At 52.8% G+C, this 18,399-nt stretch overlaps 1 protein-coding gene across 6 annotated transcripts in view; it reads left to right on the forward strand.

Moving 5' to 3' along the window:
* Positions 1-15,947, forward strand: part of RPS6KA2 (ribosomal protein S6 kinase A2) — a 292,856-nt gene extending 276,909 nt beyond the window's left edge. For all 6 annotated transcript variants that reach the window (XM_028103238.2, XM_028103240.2, XM_028103241.2 and 3 more), the window contains 7 exons: positions 1,056-1,145; positions 2,962-3,120; positions 4,765-4,926; positions 7,624-7,700; positions 9,465-9,582; positions 12,740-12,877; positions 14,367-15,947. In XM_028103238.2, the coding sequence (XP_027959039.1) occupies positions 1,056-1,145; positions 2,962-3,120; positions 4,765-4,926; positions 7,624-7,700; positions 9,465-9,582; positions 12,740-12,877; positions 14,367-14,492 (870 nt within the window). In that variant the 3' untranslated portion in view covers positions 14,493-15,947. The remainder of the gene's footprint in view (positions 1-1,055; positions 1,146-2,961; positions 3,121-4,764; positions 4,927-7,623; positions 7,701-9,464; positions 9,583-12,739; positions 12,878-14,366) is intronic.
* Positions 15,948-18,399: the final 2,452 nt, after the last annotated feature.

An 18,399-nucleotide genomic window follows, 5' to 3' on the forward strand; every position in this document is an offset into this window, starting at 1 on the left:
ACATTCTCCAAAGAGCAAATATTTTAAAATTAGGTGAAACTGATGTGCAAGAACAGTTTGAGGGATTCTTCCATTTTGAGTGTCGTTTCTAATGCATGTGCTTGGGATTCACTTGGATGGCGTCCCCCAGCCCCACCGGTTCCACCCTGTAGAGGTGGGAGCAAGGGCATAAGTAAACCACCTCCAGAGATGTCAGCCATTATTGGCCATCAGAGGCTTCCCTGTTCCAAGTAGGCTTCTATTCATGGCACCTTGTCCTGTCTTTGGAAGCCACCTGTTTTCATGGGTGGAAGGATTTTATCTGTTATCCTAAGACATGGAATACAGACGCTGGGTGGCGGAGGGGAAGGAAGGTTTGTGTCTAAGCCACAGTGGCCAACTCAGCATGCACGCCGGCCCCGGCGTCTCCTGGGGAGAACCAGGCACTCTGTCCCACGTGGCGGCTGGTGTGTTGCTGCAGGGTAAGGCAAGAGATGCGCAGAGAGCCGCTCGAGGCTCATTTTGGGCAGAGTGAAGAGCACGGGCCACCCACTCAGAGCCTGCCACGGTGATTGAAAGCACCTGCTGCGATTTGGTGGTGCCCTTGTGAGCCCCCCAAGCCCACCCTTCTCTATCCAACCCTGTAATATCTTAAAATTCATGTCTGAGGCTTGTGCCAGCTTTTTTTTTTTAAGATTTTATTTATTTATTTGACAGAGAGAGACACAGCAAGAGAGGGAACACAAGCAGGGGGAGTGGGAGAGGGAGAAGCAGGCTTCCCGCTGAGCAGGGAGCCCGATGCGGGGCTCGATCCCAGGACCCTGGGACCATGACCGGAGCCGAAGGCAGACGCTTAACGCCTGAGCCACCCAGGCGCCCCTTGTGCCTGGTTTTTGTAAATGTCACTCTTAGGCTAGTTGGGAAAGAGGATTGCCATGAACTTCTAGGCAACTGTCACTTATCCTGGTTGAGCGTGAGCTGCAGGGGAGGAGGGGGAGGAGGGGGAGGAGGCAGAAAGTGTCCGAGCCTGCTGATGCCATCCCAGAGCCTCACGTCACATGCTCTGCCTGTTCCAGATCATCGATAAGAGTAAGAGAGACCCCTCGGAAGAGATCGAGATTCTCCTGAGGTACGGGCAGCACCCGAACATCATCACCCTCAAAGATGTAAGTGGGTTCATGCAGCAATGATGTTGCTCGTGCTCTCGTTTCTTCACCTGGCACCGAAGCTGGCGTTGGTCTGGTGCTGGCCTTCTTCACGGTTCAGCCACTGTTGCCGCCCCCAAGAGGGTGTGCTGGAGCCGGCCCCCACCGCGTGTACCTCAAAATCCCCCGGCGGCTGCCCGAGTTCCTGTCCCTCGGACAGCAGCCCCCTCCCCGCCACCACACTCCCAAATCGGGTAACGTGGAATATAAAGGAGGAAAAGAAGCTGGTGCAAATTCTAATCCGGTTGTGTTATTGTTCGGTGCCATTCCTAAACACAGCAGAAACGGAGAGTCTGGAGTGGCTGAGACAGGGCTGGGTCGGATCTGAGACCTCAGACCAAGCCCTGGCCGTGGGACTCCTCCCAGCTTGCTCTGCCTCTGCTGGGCAACGAGTGGTCCCCAGCGCGGGAGAGGGAAGGGGGCAGGGGTCCAGCCCCTAGAAAGCCCAGCACAGAGCCCAGGGCTGTGGTGTCGGGAGCCAGAGCGGACACAGAGCTGTCTCCTCGCCACCTTCACCCTCACATTCCAGAATGATTGCAGCATCCTGAACCCAAACCCTCAAGATTTGGGGACTGCCTCGACTTCCCGTTGGGCCCCGTCAATTCCTGGAGCAGGGGGACTGCAAAATGCCAGTTCACCTCGGAGGAAAGTGTGAAACAAGTCCCTGTGTTAACCCATGCGGAGTGAACCAGCTTTCTCCCCTTGGGTCCCAGGCACCTCCATGGTGCTGCCCTGTCCTCCGGCCGTTTTGGTGTTTTTTCATGTGCTAAGATGCACAAGCAGAAATCAGCTCATTTGAAAACTTCTAAGTTTTCAAACCACTTTCATTATGTTGGGGTAAGTGATTCTGGGCCAAAGATGCCATCGTATGTCCATTCTCAAAAGTAGAGCTTTTTTTTCAGGCATAAACTGGAAATAAATACACCAAAATCAACTTTACATCTTGCATTGAGCTCAGAGTCAGGCAAATTATTTTAGTGAATTGTTCTGGAAACTCACTGATTCGTAAGCTAACAATTACTCGTGTTTAGGTGCTGGCCCTGTTTCCACGAGGTCCTCCAAACGCCTAGGCACTGGCGTGCAGGGAGATTGCGGCCCACACGAGCATGTCATGGAAAGAGCGGAGCAGAGGGGTGTGGGGCTGTTGTTTAAGCTCATGAGAGTGAAGGGGGTGTGACAAAGCTCTCTTTTTCCATTGCTTTCCTGAGATAAGAGCGCTGTTGCAAACGGCAGATTCTCTCTCCCTCTGCCTCCCCTCCCTGCTGGGCTCTGGGGTCTGGCGGCTCTGAGGCTCGTCCACGGTGCAGCGGGACGGAGGGCTCCTGGGGCCGGCTGGACATGACCCAGGCCTGCTAACAAGACCCCCGGGCTGTGCACACTGAAGTCTGAGGAGCTCGGCTCTGGGCCCACAGCCCCAGCTCCACCTCTGAAGTTCTCCATGGCAGAGGGGGTCGGGGGCCCAGATCAGGACAAGTCATGTCAGCTGACGTCTCACCCTTGCAAGCTCCTGGCCTCGCTGACTCATTCCCTGCTTTGCAGCAGATGATTAAAACTGGTTTTCCCTAAGCTCCGCATCGGGTATGACTGGAATGGCCATTCATTCACTTTCACCCGGAGCCCTATTTTCACACTCGGGGGAGCACCGAGCCCCCAGCCTCTGCCCTAGCCGGGGCTGCCTCCAGGGCTGCCCTTCTCCCCCATGACAGGCAGGACTGCGCGGGCGGGGGCGGTGTGGAGGCCGCCAGGGTGACTGCATGCTCTGTTCTCCGCCCCCCAGGTCTACGACGATGGGAAGTTCGTGTATCTGGTGATGGAGCTGATGCGCGGCGGAGAGCTCCTGGACCGCATCCTCCGGCAGCGCTACTTCTCGGAGCGGGAGGCCAGCGATGTGCTCTGCACCATCACCAAGACCATGGACTATCTCCACTCCCAGGGGGTAAGCAGCCTGCGGCCACACGGACGACATAAGAGGAGAGACCAGACCAGGAGAGAGTTCCCTGGCTCCAGAGCCGGGGACCCCCGTTGTCCTGACTTCCTTCTGTATCACCGCCGCCCCTTCATGTCTGAGATCATTGCACACATACTGTGCCACAGCTAGTAGGGAAATTAAGTTTACCTGGACCAGTTATAGAGAAAAAGTATTTGGGCTGGATAACAGGACCTGTTGCTCTATTTACAACTGAATCCTTAGCCAATACAAAGGAATCCTGCAGAGGACAGAGACAGTGAGAGCTCGCTTGGCCGAGGCCCTCACCGGGTTCCAGGTGCTGCTCTGTGCCCTTCATTCATGCAGCCCGGAGCTCCGGATTACACCCGCTCACAGACCGGGAGACTAGAGCAGAGGGCGGTTAGGCATCTTGCCCAGGGCTGGTTGCACATGAGAGAGTGGAGAGCTGGGGTTCCCGCCTGGCTGTCTGCTTCCAGACCATCGCTCGGCACCTCCCGCGAAGCAGACAGCGCTTCCATGGCCCGCCCTGCCCCTTGGTCATGAACATTTAAAATGCAGCCACCGGGGCGCCTTGGTGGCTCAGTCGTTAAGCATCTGCCTTCCGCTCAGTTCAGGATCCCAGGGTCCTGGGATCGAGCCCTGCCATCCGGCTCCCTGTTCTGTGGATAGTCTGCTTCTCCCTCTCCCACTCCCCCTGCTTGTGTTCCCTTTCTCGCTGTGTCTCTCTCTATCAAATAAATAAATAAAATCTTTAAAAAAATAAAATAAAATAAAATGCAATAAAATGCAGCCACCTCCGAACTGGAGGATGTTCCTCCAGGACCACACCACAGGCCTTTCTGTGGTCACCCAGTGGTCTGGGAGTGCGAAGCATTTTCCCAGAGCAAACTCTAGAGGAAACCCGTGGGATGATGGTTTTTTCAGATTGGCTTCTATTTAATGAGGGAGGTAATAGGCCTGGCCCTAAACTCTCCTGCTCCCCTGCCCTCAGGGCCTCTGCCCGTGTGTGTCCCTTCAACTTCCCTCCATCTTCTGCCCCTGAGTTTTAACAGCACAGCAGGTTCCAGGCTGTGTGAGGGCACCCACGTGTGCTCACAATCAGCCTCTGTCCCCATCAGACGAAATCGCTGTGTGCCCCCAAAGAGCTGCTTTGCTTTGAGATGTCAGAATGGCTTTCGCCGCCCCCATCCCTCCTGCTCGGAGCGCCCTGCGCCTCCCTCCCCCACAGGTGCAGGGAGGGCTCCTGTCGATCGCTTGATCGCTGCCCACGAGTCACCTGCCCCATGACAGAGGCTGCATGTCTGCCTCGCTCTCTCGTGAGCCCTTCACAGCACTGGAGCGTTCTGGGCACACAGTCAACGTCAACCTGTAGAAATCTTTTCATGCACGTCACCTGAGCTCAGCGCAACATTCCTTGTATATAATTCTCTCATTTGGGGTGGCTTCTTATTTACTTGAGTGTCAATACGAGAGCAAGAGATGAGGGAAGCCCCGCCCTAAAGAACATAGAATCTGAGCGGACCGGCTTCCAGCTGCAGGACCTGCTCAGGGACATAATCCCAAAAAACCCCTTATGTTCTGAATGCTTCCCCCTTCCGCTTCCTGCTTCAACCCCGCCCACTGCCTTTCCAGGTGGTGCATCGAGACCTGAAGCCGAGTAATATACTGTATATGGATGAGTCTGGAAACCCTGAATCCATCCGAATCTGTGACTTTGGGTTTGCCAAGCAGCTTCGAGCTGAGAACGGGCTGTTGATGACACCCTGCTACACAGCAAATTTCGTTGCCCCGGAGGTAAGAGCTCCGAGCCGTGGATCGTTTGGTACTTCGGAGTCACCTTGATTTAGTTCAGCAGTCATGTTAGAGAAGAGAAATGAGTCAAAAAAGAACCAGCCACCTTGCTCAAACACAGTTATTTTATCATTCTCCTATTTGTAAAATTTTTAACGGTGATGCTTTTATGTAAAATTGTTACCATGCAGTAGACCATTTGGATCAGCTCCGCGTATTTGCTGGGAGTTACTGAGAAATAATGCGGGCAGTTTGTCATATCGCCCGGAAGGGAGCTAATGGGTCACCTGTGTCACCTGTGATCAGAAATCTACCTACAACTACACAGCCAGGGGGAGACTGTTTTTGTGGATTCCCCTTGTGCCAGAGTTCTGCTCCAGACTGTTTTTCATGGCAGAAGCAAGCCAGCGCTGTGGGATTTAATTTGAGGGCCTGTAGTGTTCTGCGCGGGAGGGCTCTTGGCCCGCATCCAGAGCCTTGGAGAATCTCAGCAGCACCATCTTGTACATCTGGCCCTTCTCAGGCTCCCTGGGGATGGTTTCGTTAGGCTCTGAAGTCACTGATATGTTTATGAAGGCAAACTCAGTTTCTTGCTTTAAGTAATCAACAAAACCTGAGAGGCTGCTAAAGCAGGACAGACTCGTGGCTGGTGGGAAGAGGGGTCAGGAAGGAGAACAGACATTGGATTCTGTGCAGATCCTTCTGGCTATTGGTGAAACTGGACCAGAGCTGCAATGAGGCGCACAGCAAGTCCAAAGAAAGAGGTGTCTGACTCTTGATCTCAGCTCAGATCCTGAGCTCAGAGTCGTGAGTTCAAGCCCCACATCGGGCTCCATGCTCGGCGTGGAGTGAAGGAAAGGGAAAGGGAAAGGGAAAGGGAAAGGGGGAAGGAGGAAGGAAGGAAGGAAGGAAGGAAGGAAGGAAGGAAGGAAGGAAGGAAGGAAGGAAGGAAGGAAGGAAGGAAGGAAGGAAGGAAGGAAGGAAGGAAGGAAGGAAGGAAGGAAGGAAGGAAGGAAGGAAGGAAAAGAAAGAAAGAAAGAAAGAAAGAAAGAAAGAAAGAAAGAAAGAAAGAAAGAAAGAAAGAAAGAAAGAAAGAAAGGAAAGAAAGAAAGAAAGAAAGAAAGAAAGAAAGAAAGAAAGAAAGAAAGAAAGAAAGAAAGAAAGAAAGAAAGAAAGAAAGAAAAGAAAAGAAAAGAAAAGAAAGAGAAGAGAAAAAAAGGAGGTCCCCAGGCACGTGGTAGTCGGTCTTCAAACCGAGAGGTAGCCCCTGCCATCGGTCGCAAGGAAGGCAGCAGGGTGCTGAACCAGGATATGGGTGGGCACGGGGCCCACACAGGTGGGCTGTGAAGCCACTTTCAGGTTTACCCAGATGCTATCTGTAGCCTCCTTTAACATAATCTGCGCATAAGCCTCTTTGTTGCCTTACTTGATCAATATTAACATTGATAGTATTGATTGTAGCGATTATAGAGTATCTTAAATTGGTATATTACTTTACCATTTACAAAGCACTTTTACCAATAGCTTTTACTCTTATCTTCATATGCCATATGAGGTACACAGGGTAGATACTATTAGCCACACCGAATGGATTAAAAAACAAAAACAGATTCAGTGTGTTCAAGTGACTTTTGAAGGTCACTCAGCTAGTGATGCTCGGGCTTAAACGACCACGCTGCTGGCCCAGCACACAGCATCAGTGATACAATGGTGGAAAGATGGCATCCTTGCCCTTGTGTCTAAGACAATTGAACCCAGCTCTCCTGACTCCAGGTCAATGCTAAATCCAGTAATGGACAGTAATCCATGAGTATTTATGCTGCTCCCTTTACTGTTGTTCAGCTATAAATATATCAGAGGATTGCCCTCCGTTGAAGTATGTAATCCTAGGACACATGAAAATTCTTCTGTTTTAACTGTTCCTCCGAAAATTAAACACAGGATTACCATGTGATGCAGTAAGGCCAATACCCAACGGCACTGAAAGCAGAGACAAGAGCAGCTGTTTGCCCACCCATGTACACAACAGCATTATTCACAATGGCCGCAAGGTGGAAGCAGCCCATGTGTTCACCACCCATTCTGAATGGATGAATGAAATGTGGTGCATTCATACAAAGGAAAATTGGCCTTAAAGAGGAAGGAAATTGTGTCCCATGCTACAGCATGGATGGACCTCGGGCACATCATAAGCAAGGCAGAAAAGCATAATTACTGTCTGATTCCACTCATATGAGGTCCTAAAGCAGCCAAATCCACAGAGACGGATGGAGGAGGGTGGGAGCCAGGGGCTGGGGGGGGAGGGGGGCGTGGGGAGTGACTGTGTAATGGGGACAGTTCCAGTTTTGCAAGAGGAAAGAGATGGATGGAGGTCATTGAACAACTGAACTGTGCTCCTAAAACTGATTAAGATGGTAAGTTTTGTGCTACGTATACTTTGCCATAACTTTTTTAAAGTCCTGCCTTAAAAATTAAGTGTTTCCAAGCTATCTGTCACGTATCTAGCAAGAGCTGTGATTCCCATGTGTGCACGGGTCTTTGGGGAATCCTATTGCAGAGCATCATGGTTGACTTGGCGTTAATAAAGGATATCCCCCTGTTTCCCACCTGTCCAGCTCATGGTCACATCAGAAAAACACCCTGTGAACTTGAACTTTCTTCACCCCAAGAGCTCATCTGTCATCTGCTTTCCCCCTCCAGGTCCTGAAGCGGCAAGGCTACGACGCAGCATGTGACATCTGGAGCTTGGGGACCCTGCTGTACACCATGCTGGCGGGGTAATGCACACCCTCCCATAAGTGTCAGCGTGCGATGGCATGTGTGCCCGAGACATCCTGAGGCAGACATCTCAGGGGCTGTCCCTTCAGCCCAGGGTCGGCCCTGCCCCGGTGCCACGGGCAGGGACGCACACTCACAGGTCCTGGGTAAACACCTCCTCAGCCCTTTCAGGACAACTAAAGAGCAGGGATTAAGAAAGTTGGCCACATGTTTTCTTTAAATTCTATCTCCAGAATTAGGGAACTGGAGCACAGAACTCAGCTCATCAACAAAAAACCCAAGCCTCTGACCACCTGTCCACATTCTTCCCAGCACCAGGCCACCCCCTCAAGGGGTCGCAACATCTTCTCTTAAAAACATCCTCTTGAGTTAAGAAGCACCCCTAAAGGCTTCGTGGTCAAAGAGCACCTCAAGAAAGGCAGCCAGGTAAAAGCAGGTGACTGACTTGTGTGGCCGCCAGATGGGACAGCCGGCCTTACGGAAGGAGGGTTGGGTCTGCTGTGTGCACATCTGCTTCCAGTCCGAGATCTGCCCCTCACCAGCTCTGTTTCTGGCCTGGACTCCTTGACCTTTATTGGCCTCACTTCCCTCACCTTTGAATGAGAAGAGGACACTGTGTGGTATTCAAGGCTTCCAGCCTTAAAGGTCGAGGATCCTAAGAACCCCAGGGGGACCTATGTTTTTAAGTTTATTAAGGATTTGCACAGAAGGAAAAAAGAGCTCTAGACCACCCAGTCCTGCTCACCGTAATAAAATGGACAAAAGGCCCTCGTAAGAATGAGTGACAGTAGCCTGTTTTTCCTGTGGCCTCAATGAGGCATCGCGTGATAAGTGAGTGACCAGTGTCTGTAGTGAAAGGGGGAGGACTCGTGAGCCTGGGGCCGTGCCTTGAGGACCACAGCAGCAGGGAAGGCGTCCCGGACCTTCCTGACATCACACCGTTGGATTGCCCTGCGGTTCTTCTGATACTCACGTTGTCTGTCCGTAAACCTCAGATCACCAACCCGGCCACTAAAGGAAGTGCCGTGAGGATCACATAGAATTCCTTTTCTAGCAGGCATGTATCGACATGCCCTGCATAATGTTGGGAGCTGATGGAATCATTCACAGTGGGGCAGATGCGGATGGCATCTTATATGTGTCCATGTAGATCCCTGTGAGTGTATTATTCTGCCCATTGTGCAATCTAATCTTAAAACATTAATTTATCAGAGAACCAGAGTTGGTAATAGACCAACCATAGGTCTCTCAGACTTCAAATCTCAGGTTCTCCTCCATTATACCACAGTCTCACCATGGAAACAGAATGACCGAGCCAACCATTGAAACACTCGGTCACCAGGGGAGCCAGGAAGGGTCCACGGATGCCCGTGCTTGGGCCCTAGAGTTTTCTACACTTGCCTTATCGACCTACACCAATGACCAACTTAGGAAGATGGACATAGCATAAGAAATAAGTGACGCTTTCCCATGACTCCTGAATTTGGAGCGTAATGGCAAAGAAAGAGCTATTTTTTTTAACAACAAAGAGGCAGGGGTGCCTGGGTGGCTCAGTCGGTTAAGCATCTGACTCTTGATCTCGCCCATTCTTGCTCTCAGGTTTGTGAGTTCAAGCCCCACACTGGGCTCCATGTTAGATGTGGAGCCTACTTAAAAAAAAAAAAAAAAAAAGCAACAACGACAAAAAGAGGCAGTATCAAGCTGTGAACTTTACTGTAGGCCATAAAATCAGAATTCATACCAGGCATTCTCTCATTGCACAGATTTACCCCATTTGCAAACGGACCAGATGATACTCCTGAGGAGATTCTGGCAAGGATTGGCAGTGGGAAGTACGCCCTTTCTGGGGGGAACTGGGACTCAATCTCTGATGCTGCGAAGGTGAGTGTTTTCCAGCACTCTTTCTTCCCAGGTGTGGAGATTCTGTATTAACCGTTGTATTTGTGAGGAAGCTAGAGGATACCTTTCATATAAATAACTCAGGTATTTTATCTCATAGATTTTTTTTTTTAGTTTCTCGGTTAAAAAAAAAAAAGAATGGTTTTTTGCAAAAGTCTCTTACAGTACTTTTCACATTTTCTACTGTCTTGGTGTACTAGGGTTCTCCAGAGAAACAGAATCAATAGGATGTGCATAGATACAGAGAAAGAAAGATTTGTTTTTAAGAATCAGTTCATGAGATTGTGGAGGCTGATAAGTCTAACATCTACAGAGTAGGTCCATAGACTGCAAACTCAGGGAAGAGTTGGTGTTACAGCTTGAGTCCAAAGCCCATCTGCTGGCAGGCTTCCCTTTCCTCGGGAAACCTTGGTCTTTTTTATCTTAAGGCTTTCAGTTGATTGGATGAGGCCCACCAACATCATGGAGGGTCATCTGCTTTAGTCCAAGTTGACTGATTTCAATGTTAATCTCATCTAAATAAGACTTTCACAGCAACATCTAGACTGGTATTTGGCCAAACACAGGGGACCGTGGCTTAGCCAAGGTGACACATAAAATTAACTATCACAGTTTTAGTGATGTTGCAAACTGAGTGCCCTGAATGATCACAGACTGATCAAGAAGAAGAACTCTGGGACAGAGGTGTATTTCTGTTACTTTAAAACTCTTTGCATTGAGGCTTCCCTGCAGCTTCACTATTTGTGACCAACTTTGTTTAAAGAGACATCAGACTTAGTCTTTTTCGGTTGAGATCATCAATTCCTCTCTAATCAAATAGTCAGTGATAACACCACCACTCAGAAGAAGCAGCTTCAGTCTATTTCCTGTGTTGCCATAAAGTGACTGGGAGAGGAGTAGACCATCGGGGTTCTGATACTAGTACTGCCATCATCATCACTGTGTGACCTCATACAGAAATGGCAGAGGGGATGGCGGAGGAGATGGTAGAGAAGATGATGGAGCAGATGGCAGAGGGGATGGTGGAGGTGATGATAGAAGTGATGATGGAGAGGATGATGGAGGAGGTGGTGGGAGTGATGATCGAGAAGATGATGGAGGAGGTGGTGGAAGTGATGATGGAGGAGGTGGTGGAAGTGATGACAGAGAAGATGATGGAGGAGGTGGTGGAAGTGATGACAGAGAAGATGATGGAGGAGGTGGTGGAAGTGATGACAGAGAAGATGATGGAGGAGGTGGTGGAAGTGATGATGGAGGAGGTGGTGGAAGTGATGATGGAGGAGGTGGTGGAAGTGATGACAGAGAAGATGATGGAGGAGGTGGTGGAAGTGATGACAGAGATGATGGAGGAGGTGGTGGAAGGGACGGAGAAGATGATGGAGGAGGTGGTGGAAGGGACGGAGAAGATGATGGAGGAGGTGGCAGAGACAATGGTGGAGAAGATGGTGGAGGTGATGGTAGAAGAGATGGTGCAGGAGATGATGGAGGTGATGGTGGAGGAGATGACAGAGATGATGGTGGAGGAGATGTGGAAGAGAGGACAGAGGGGATGGTGAAGGAGGTGGCAGAGGTGATGATGGAGGTCATGGCAGAGGTGAGGGCAGAGGAGAAGGCAGCGGGCCTCTAGCGAGCACTTCCCGTGTGTCAGACCCTGACGCTCCCAGTGCTCCCATCTACCCACTCTGTCTCAAAGAAGTATAGACATTGTCTAGTTCTGGTCCCCAAAGTAGACCAGGACGTGGGTGCTGGTGGTTTCTGAGGGGACCTTGGAAGCGGGAGTGGGGGGCAGGGAGAAGGTGTCAGGAAAGCAATCAAGTCAAGTACCAGGATTGTTGCTGCAGGCAGAGGGCTTCACTGCCTCCTGGGACCTTGACGACTTCTTCCTGCCTCTTCACCACCATATCTTCTGCCTCATCTGCCCCATGCGTTTTCCCCTCTCTGTGTTCACCAAACATACAACAAAACCTCCGGTTCTCCAAAATCAGACAGAGTCTATGGATTTGTGTGTTGTTACAGTGCATCTTGCTGGCACTGCATAGAAACACTGCTTTACTATGAGATCTTGAGCAAACAATACAGGTCTCTCTGCTTTCAGTCTTACCCATGGAAATGGGAACAATCCTGCTTTAGGAGATAGTTGTTTCAAGAAGTTACTAAGATCAGTGTTACCAAATAGTAAAAGGCATTTGATTTCTCTATTCAAAAAAGGATATTGGATTAGTCTATAGTATTTCTCTGTTGTGGTTTATGACCAGAAATTCTGTTGAGTACATCATATCATGTACGTATGCTAACTCCCGTATTTCCCTGTGAAATGCCACGGGAATACCAGAGGAAGGTGAGCAGCCTGTCAGGAAAACGCGGATTCTCATCATGGCTCTTCCTTGGACAATTGTTTGATCACTATAAATGTCACCTGCAAAACAGGGACAGTAATATTGGCCCTCATTCCCCCAACGACGATCCCGATGACTCTCTCTAGAACAGGTGTATCACGCATGCGCAGGCGGCCTCATGAATGCCATTCAGATCCACATCACAGTTGTAATTGTGTGTGTGTGCACACGCATGTGCGTGTCATGCCATGTGTGAATGTGAAGAGGAGCTTTGTCTTTAACCCACAGTCATAAGAATCTTTATTGTGATTGTCTTACAGTCACACAAGAAAATCACCCCATGGGACATTAGCCCCTTGGACCCTCGTAATGGCTCCAGATGGACAGTTCTGTGGCTGGTGCTGATTTGTAGCAAATGTTTGTGGACAGTGCTAATAAAAGCGTCACTACATGCATTGTCATAATTGGTTTATGTCTGTGGGACAGTCGTTACCTAGCTTCTCCCTTTGGAAGGATATCATTTTTACTAAAATAGCAGTTCAGTAAATTACATGCACCATTCAACATTTGTACATTTGATTTCTCCTTGCATGTAAAATCTTTAACATGATATAAACCTGAGGTGAGCCACCAAGGTGATGATAATTAAAATTCAAAAATCATTCACGTACTTTTAAGGCTGAAAATAAACATTTGACCCCCAAGTGCAGAGAATCAGAACAATGGCGAGGTTTTGCCGTGAGAGGGAATGAAGGTTTGCGCAGGAGGCTCTTCGAACAGGCTTCTGTTGTCTTCCCTTATAGGATGTCGTGTCCAAGATGCTCCATGTGGATCCTCATCAGCGCCTGACGGCCGTTCAAGTCCTAAAACACCCGTGGATTGTGAACAGAGAGTACCTGTCCCAAAACCAGCTCAGCAGACAAGACGTCCACCTGGTGAAGGTGCGGACAGGGAGTCATGAGAGAGCAAGATGCTGGGGGTGGGGGGCCCAGGAAGGTTGCCCTGATCCCCCTTAAAATAACCTAAAGAAACCATGTGTGGGAACCAGATAGCGAGCCAGTAAGAGGCACAAACAGGTATTCCTAATTTACTTTTACCCATTTCTTCACATACAAGCAATCACACACAAAATTCTGATAAGTTACAACTTCTGTTAACAATCTTGAGCAGCTTCAGTGTGTGTGTGTGTGTGTGTGTGTGTGTGCGCGCGCGCGCACGTGCGCAGGCACATGCGTACATATGGGACAGAGACAGACACGGAAGGAGAGAGGGAGACAAAGTAGGAGAGACAGACAGACAGATGGGGGTGGAGAGAGGGAGGCAGGGAGAGAGAGAGGTGGAGGGAGTCGTGCATCTGCACCAATCCAAGGTGCCAGAGCCCTCGGTTCTAGAGCAGAGGTCCACAGACTTCTGTGTAGAGGCCCAGACTGTAAGCATTGTAGGCTTCTGGAGCCAGCTGTCTCTGTCACTCCTCCTCAAATCTCCTGTTGTGGCCCAGAAAGGCCCACCAAGTGGCTGGGTGCAGCTGGGCCTCAGGAAAAGTTGATCCCCGGGAGCGGGGGCACTGGGCTGGGCTGGAGGGCGCACGCCGCGACCGTCTCACTCCATTTTCCTGAGACACTTCCCAGCGCACGTGCCATGGAGCATCCTGACCCCTGGAGGGCCTGACAGAGACACAGGGCTCGGGAGGGAACAAAGGCCGGGACGCAGCTGGTGTCACTGAGATAGTCTCGTGCCCAGGGATGGAAAGGTTTTCAGCGACAGAACAGCTGCTCGTTAAACTGTTGGGTCTTGGGAGGCCCTTGCCATTGACGATCCCAGCCTTGCAGTGTCTGACCTTGTGGTACGGCTGTGATCAGAGTCACTGAAGCCAGGCGTCATCAGGCCCAACTGCAGCCAGACAATGGCCTCGGGCCACCTCGGTCGTGACGCACCCGCACCTGTGGGGCCGTCCACACGGACTGACAGACATCCCGACGGCTGGGGGTCTACACTACAGGCGCAAGCAGGTTCTGCCTTGCGTGCTTGGCGAGAGGCGGCGTGGAGCTCCGTGGGGAGGACGGAGACCACAGCACTCCCGGGTCTCGGGGTCCGTCCTTGGAGGGTAAAGCCCATCTCCTAAGACCCAGCCAGTGCGGTCACAGGCTGTAGAGCAGGGCTCGCGTGACCTCATCCTGGGGCTCTGCTGCGAGTCTGAAACATCTCAAGTCACACGCACCATCCAAGGCGGGTGTGGGACGGTAATAGAACAGAAGCGCCATTATTTAGGAGGACGCAGAGTGTGCCGGACACAGCGAGCTCAGGGCACACCTGGCCCCGGGGTCCTGCAGGCCCCACTGTGCGTGGGAGAGAACAGCTCGGAGAGGCCCCAGGCCCCCACTCGGGAGGGGGTGGGCACCGCGGTCAGCTGCCCTTTCCCTTCTTTCCCAGGGTGCCATGGCCGCCACCTACTTGGCTCTGAACAGAGCTCCGCAGGCCCCGCGGCTGGAGCCCGTGCTGTCGTCCGGCCTGGCTCAGCGCAGGGGCATGAAGAGACTCACGTCCACGAGGCTATAGCACGAGCAGGCCCTGCCGAGCATCCTGGGCTGTCGGGCGCTGCCTCGGTGCCCACACCCGACTCGGAAGCCCAGGTGCCTCTGCTCGTTCCACGCTTGCTCGCTCAGCCGGGATTGGATCCAGACCGGTGACCTCCCCACGCCTTGCTGTGCCAGCCTTGCCACCTCTTTACCCCGAGCAAAGCCAGACAGACTCATTTCACCACACACCACCACGCCCGATGCCTGTAGGGTTCCTTCAGACCCCATAGGTCTTTTACGATCATGGCTTATATTTATAGAGAGAGAGGTTTTTTCCCAATGATAAAGCCAGTAACTGGGTCAGGTTTCCGACACACGCGTGCTAGTGATTCGGGTGGGCGGATGCGCTGACCAGCTTACGGCACAGCCTCCCCGGGAGGGGCTGGCCTCTGCGGTCTGGGGTTGCCGGAAGGACAGGGTCGGCACATGGCACCCAGAGTAGACGCCAGGTCCCCTCCTAATGATCCAAAGAGCCCTTGTCCCATCGCCCTTCTCTCTGACTGAGGTGCTGGGTGTTCTCTCTGGGTCACGGACCCGCGGGGGGAAGAGCTCAGAACCGGCAGGCGGTGTCTTCGCCTGGGGAGCCTCTTTTCACAAGAATGGCACGTACCTGGGGAGGAGCCAGCGAGAGCTTGTGCCCCCTGCCCTGTGTCCTTGTTCCCCCCACGGCCAGGGCTGCAGGGCTGAGGCTCCATGCTCCCGCGCTGGTTCTAGCTGTCGCCAAGGCCGCCCAGGTTCCCAGAGCGCGTTGGGCCTGACGTCTGGCCGCGGCCTTCCGTCAGCCTCCTGTGCTTTCCCAAAGCAGTGGTTTTGCTGTGTTTGCCTTCCCCTCTCTGGTCCGCGGGAGATCCGTGAGCCCTGACAACCCTGAGCTCAGTCCCTCCCTTTAAGGTGTGCTCTCAGTCCCATGCAGCCGGGAGGGGGCCGGGAGGGGCCCGGGAGGGGAGCCAGAAGGTGGGCTACCAGGGAGCCATGCACTTTGTAGAAACTGTGCTTTTGTGTTGCTTTTGTGTTTCTGTTTTTCACCTGATGTTGCAGTGACATTTAATGTTTCCCTTGGGGTGCGTGCACACAGGAGGGGCGCAGTGCCGAGGGAGGGGCTGTGCGCCTCTTGTTAAATGAAACCGGGACAGGCTCGGCACCACTGCCCGGGCAGGAGGGGGGAGAGCGTGTGGCCTTCGGCGTCCTCCCACCGGCCCCACCGGGGGTGCCCCCAAGCCGGCCCAAGACTCCCCGCTGCCCTCGCTGGGTGCGGGGCACCTGCGGCCCTCGGCCAGATCTCAGTAAGAAGACACATTTCATTGTTCCCTTGATCCCCCGTCTCAACCAACTACACCACCTCAAAAAGACAAAAAACAACATGCGGCATTCTGAGTGTAACTCCTTAGCTTGTTCCAGTTGTGTTCAGACCTTAAAATGTAACCTTATTTCAGAAGCTTTTATAATTCTGTGAGCCTTTCTCCCCCCTCAGAGAACCACCAGACGTAAAGGCCGGGGAGGGGGCAGGTTCTTGAACCGGTTTCCCACAAAGCGTCATTAGGCACCTCCCCTATTTTCTTACTAGAAAATGCTTTTCCCCGAGGCCACAAAGGCTTGGTTCACAGTAGTTTTGTTTTAGGTCTGAATTATTTGATCTATTATTAGAGGTTTAGGAAAAACTGGATAGCCCTTAGGTCCCGGGTCTGCCCTCCTAGGAAGGCACCGAGGTCATCACACCTTCCATCTGCCGCCTGGGCCACAGTTCCAGGGTTCCCACGGCCAAGGTGTGCCGCCCGGCGGCCGGGCTGCTCGGGAGAGTCGGAGCTCGGAGGGACGCGGGCCGGAGAGGGCGGTAGCGCAGGAGCGGGCAGGGAGAGGGGACAGCGGCTGCTCCCTGCGCGCCACCGCTCCTGCTCGTGCGCTCTCTCGGTGCCGCCACGCGCGCAGCCCCACCTGCCACAGCCCGAGAGCCGCAGAACGACCCGGGCTCACCTCGCACCAAGTTGTGCCCTTAGCGAAGGCCAGGGTGCGGCGGCGGCGGCGGCAGAGACCCTGCTGAACCAACTCTACTTGAATGTCTGTGAAATACCTCTGCTTTCTCACCTTATCCAGAGCGCGGTGATACTTGAAACCCTTCCAGAAAGTCAGCCTAGAGACGTCGATACCACAGTTTAAACCGAAATCCAAGGTCCAGTGGAGCAGCCAGCGGCTGTGCCTTCTAAGCAGCGGTGGGGCGCGAAGGAAGGGGTTTTCATTTGCGTCCCCTGTGCGGCGCACCCCTACCGGCCCTGAGCGGCTCCGGGGCTTCACACAGGCGGCCAGACCACAGGGAGTCAGATGGTTGCCCCACAGACTGTGGAACAGTGCTCCCCCCCCCGGCCCGGGGTCATAGCCCCACAGACCGCGGAACAGTGCTCCCCCCCCCGGGGTCATAGCCCCACAGACCGCGGAACAGCCCCCCCCTCTGGGTCATAGCCCCACAGACCGCGGAACAGTCCGCCCCCCCCCCCCAGGGTCATAGCCCCACAGACCGCGGAACAGCCCCCGCCCCCCAGATCATAGCCCCACAGACTGTGGAACAGTGCTCCCCCCCCCGGGGTCATAGCCCCACAGACCGCGGAACAGCCCCCCCCTCTGGGTCATAGCCCCACAGACTGTGGAACAGCCCCCCCCTCTGGGTCATAGCCCCACAGACCGCGGAACAGCCCCCCCCTCTGGGTCATAGCCCCACAGACCGCGGAACAGCCCCCCCCTCTGGGTCATAGCCCCACAGACTGTGGAACAGTGCTCCCCCCCCCCCGGCCCGGGGTCATAGCCCCACAGACCGCGGAACAGCCCCCGCCCCCCAGATCATAGCCCCACAGACCACGGAACAGCCCGCCCCCCTCCCGGGATCATAGCCCCACAGACCATGGAACCATCCCCCCCCAGATCATAGCCCCACAGACCGCGGAACCATCCCCCCTCTGGATCATAGCCCACAGACTCCTGTGAGAAAACCGCGCCCTGGCCCTCGGGCCTCCCCGCCTCGACTGCCCCACAGCCCCCCCAGGGAGCCCACTCTGGTCTTGCCCCACCTGCAGGACCCCTGTTTGACAGGAACACCTGACTCACCCCACCAGAGTGAGGGCTCAGCCAGATGCCGCCCCCAAGTCAAATTTGGGCAAGAGTGAGATTTCACCTGTATCCTTAGGTCAGATTGTCCGTGATTTTAATATAACTTTGTGTGTTTTGATGCCTGGAAGATTGTCCAGCATTTTAAGTGATAATAGTACTTAATGTTAGCCAGTATTGTTCATTAAACGGTGTTACTCCTAAAGCCGCACGTTGGGACTTTTGCCTCACACTTGACTGATTCTCTCAAGCACATGACGAACTTGATTTGCACTCTTTTTTTCTTTCCAAATGGTTTTGTTGCCCTTCACCTCTCCAAGAGTCCTTAAAATACTAGAATGGAAAAGGACACTGCAGGTCCCTGGGTGGAGAGAAGACTGGAGGAGTATCCAGCGTGGGTTCGCAGAGCTCGGGAGGAAACCTGGGGGACTCGAACTCGCCACCGCTGGTCGCCCGTGGAGCACGCTTCCAACCAGACCCCGACTCAGCACTTTGTTTACAAGCCCGCATCTGTGTTTACAGGTCATTCTTATGTTCACGCTTTGTATTTTATGTTTGAGATGGGCGGCCACTATACAGATATTTATTACGCTTTCCAGACTTTCTGAATAGATTTTTTTGAATAAACATGGGTTTTATGAAGTGTAATCTTTTTCTAGGATAACAATAATTTTTGGCCTTTCTGTGTGGTTGCCAATAATAGTCTGCAGATAACTGTCTTGCTCCCCCCATATCCCCTCACTCCGTGCTCGGGCTGCTGCCAGACCCTGTGGCTGCAGGGTGGCATCTTCGTA

This window comes from Eumetopias jubatus, unplaced genomic scaffold, assembly GCF_037043125.1.
Source record: "Eumetopias jubatus isolate StellerSeaLion01/CBP00866 unplaced genomic scaffold, mEumJub1_p1.0 scaffold_6, whole genome shotgun sequence".
In the NCBI taxonomy this organism is placed as follows: Eukaryota; Metazoa; Chordata; class Mammalia; order Carnivora; family Otariidae; genus Eumetopias; species Eumetopias jubatus.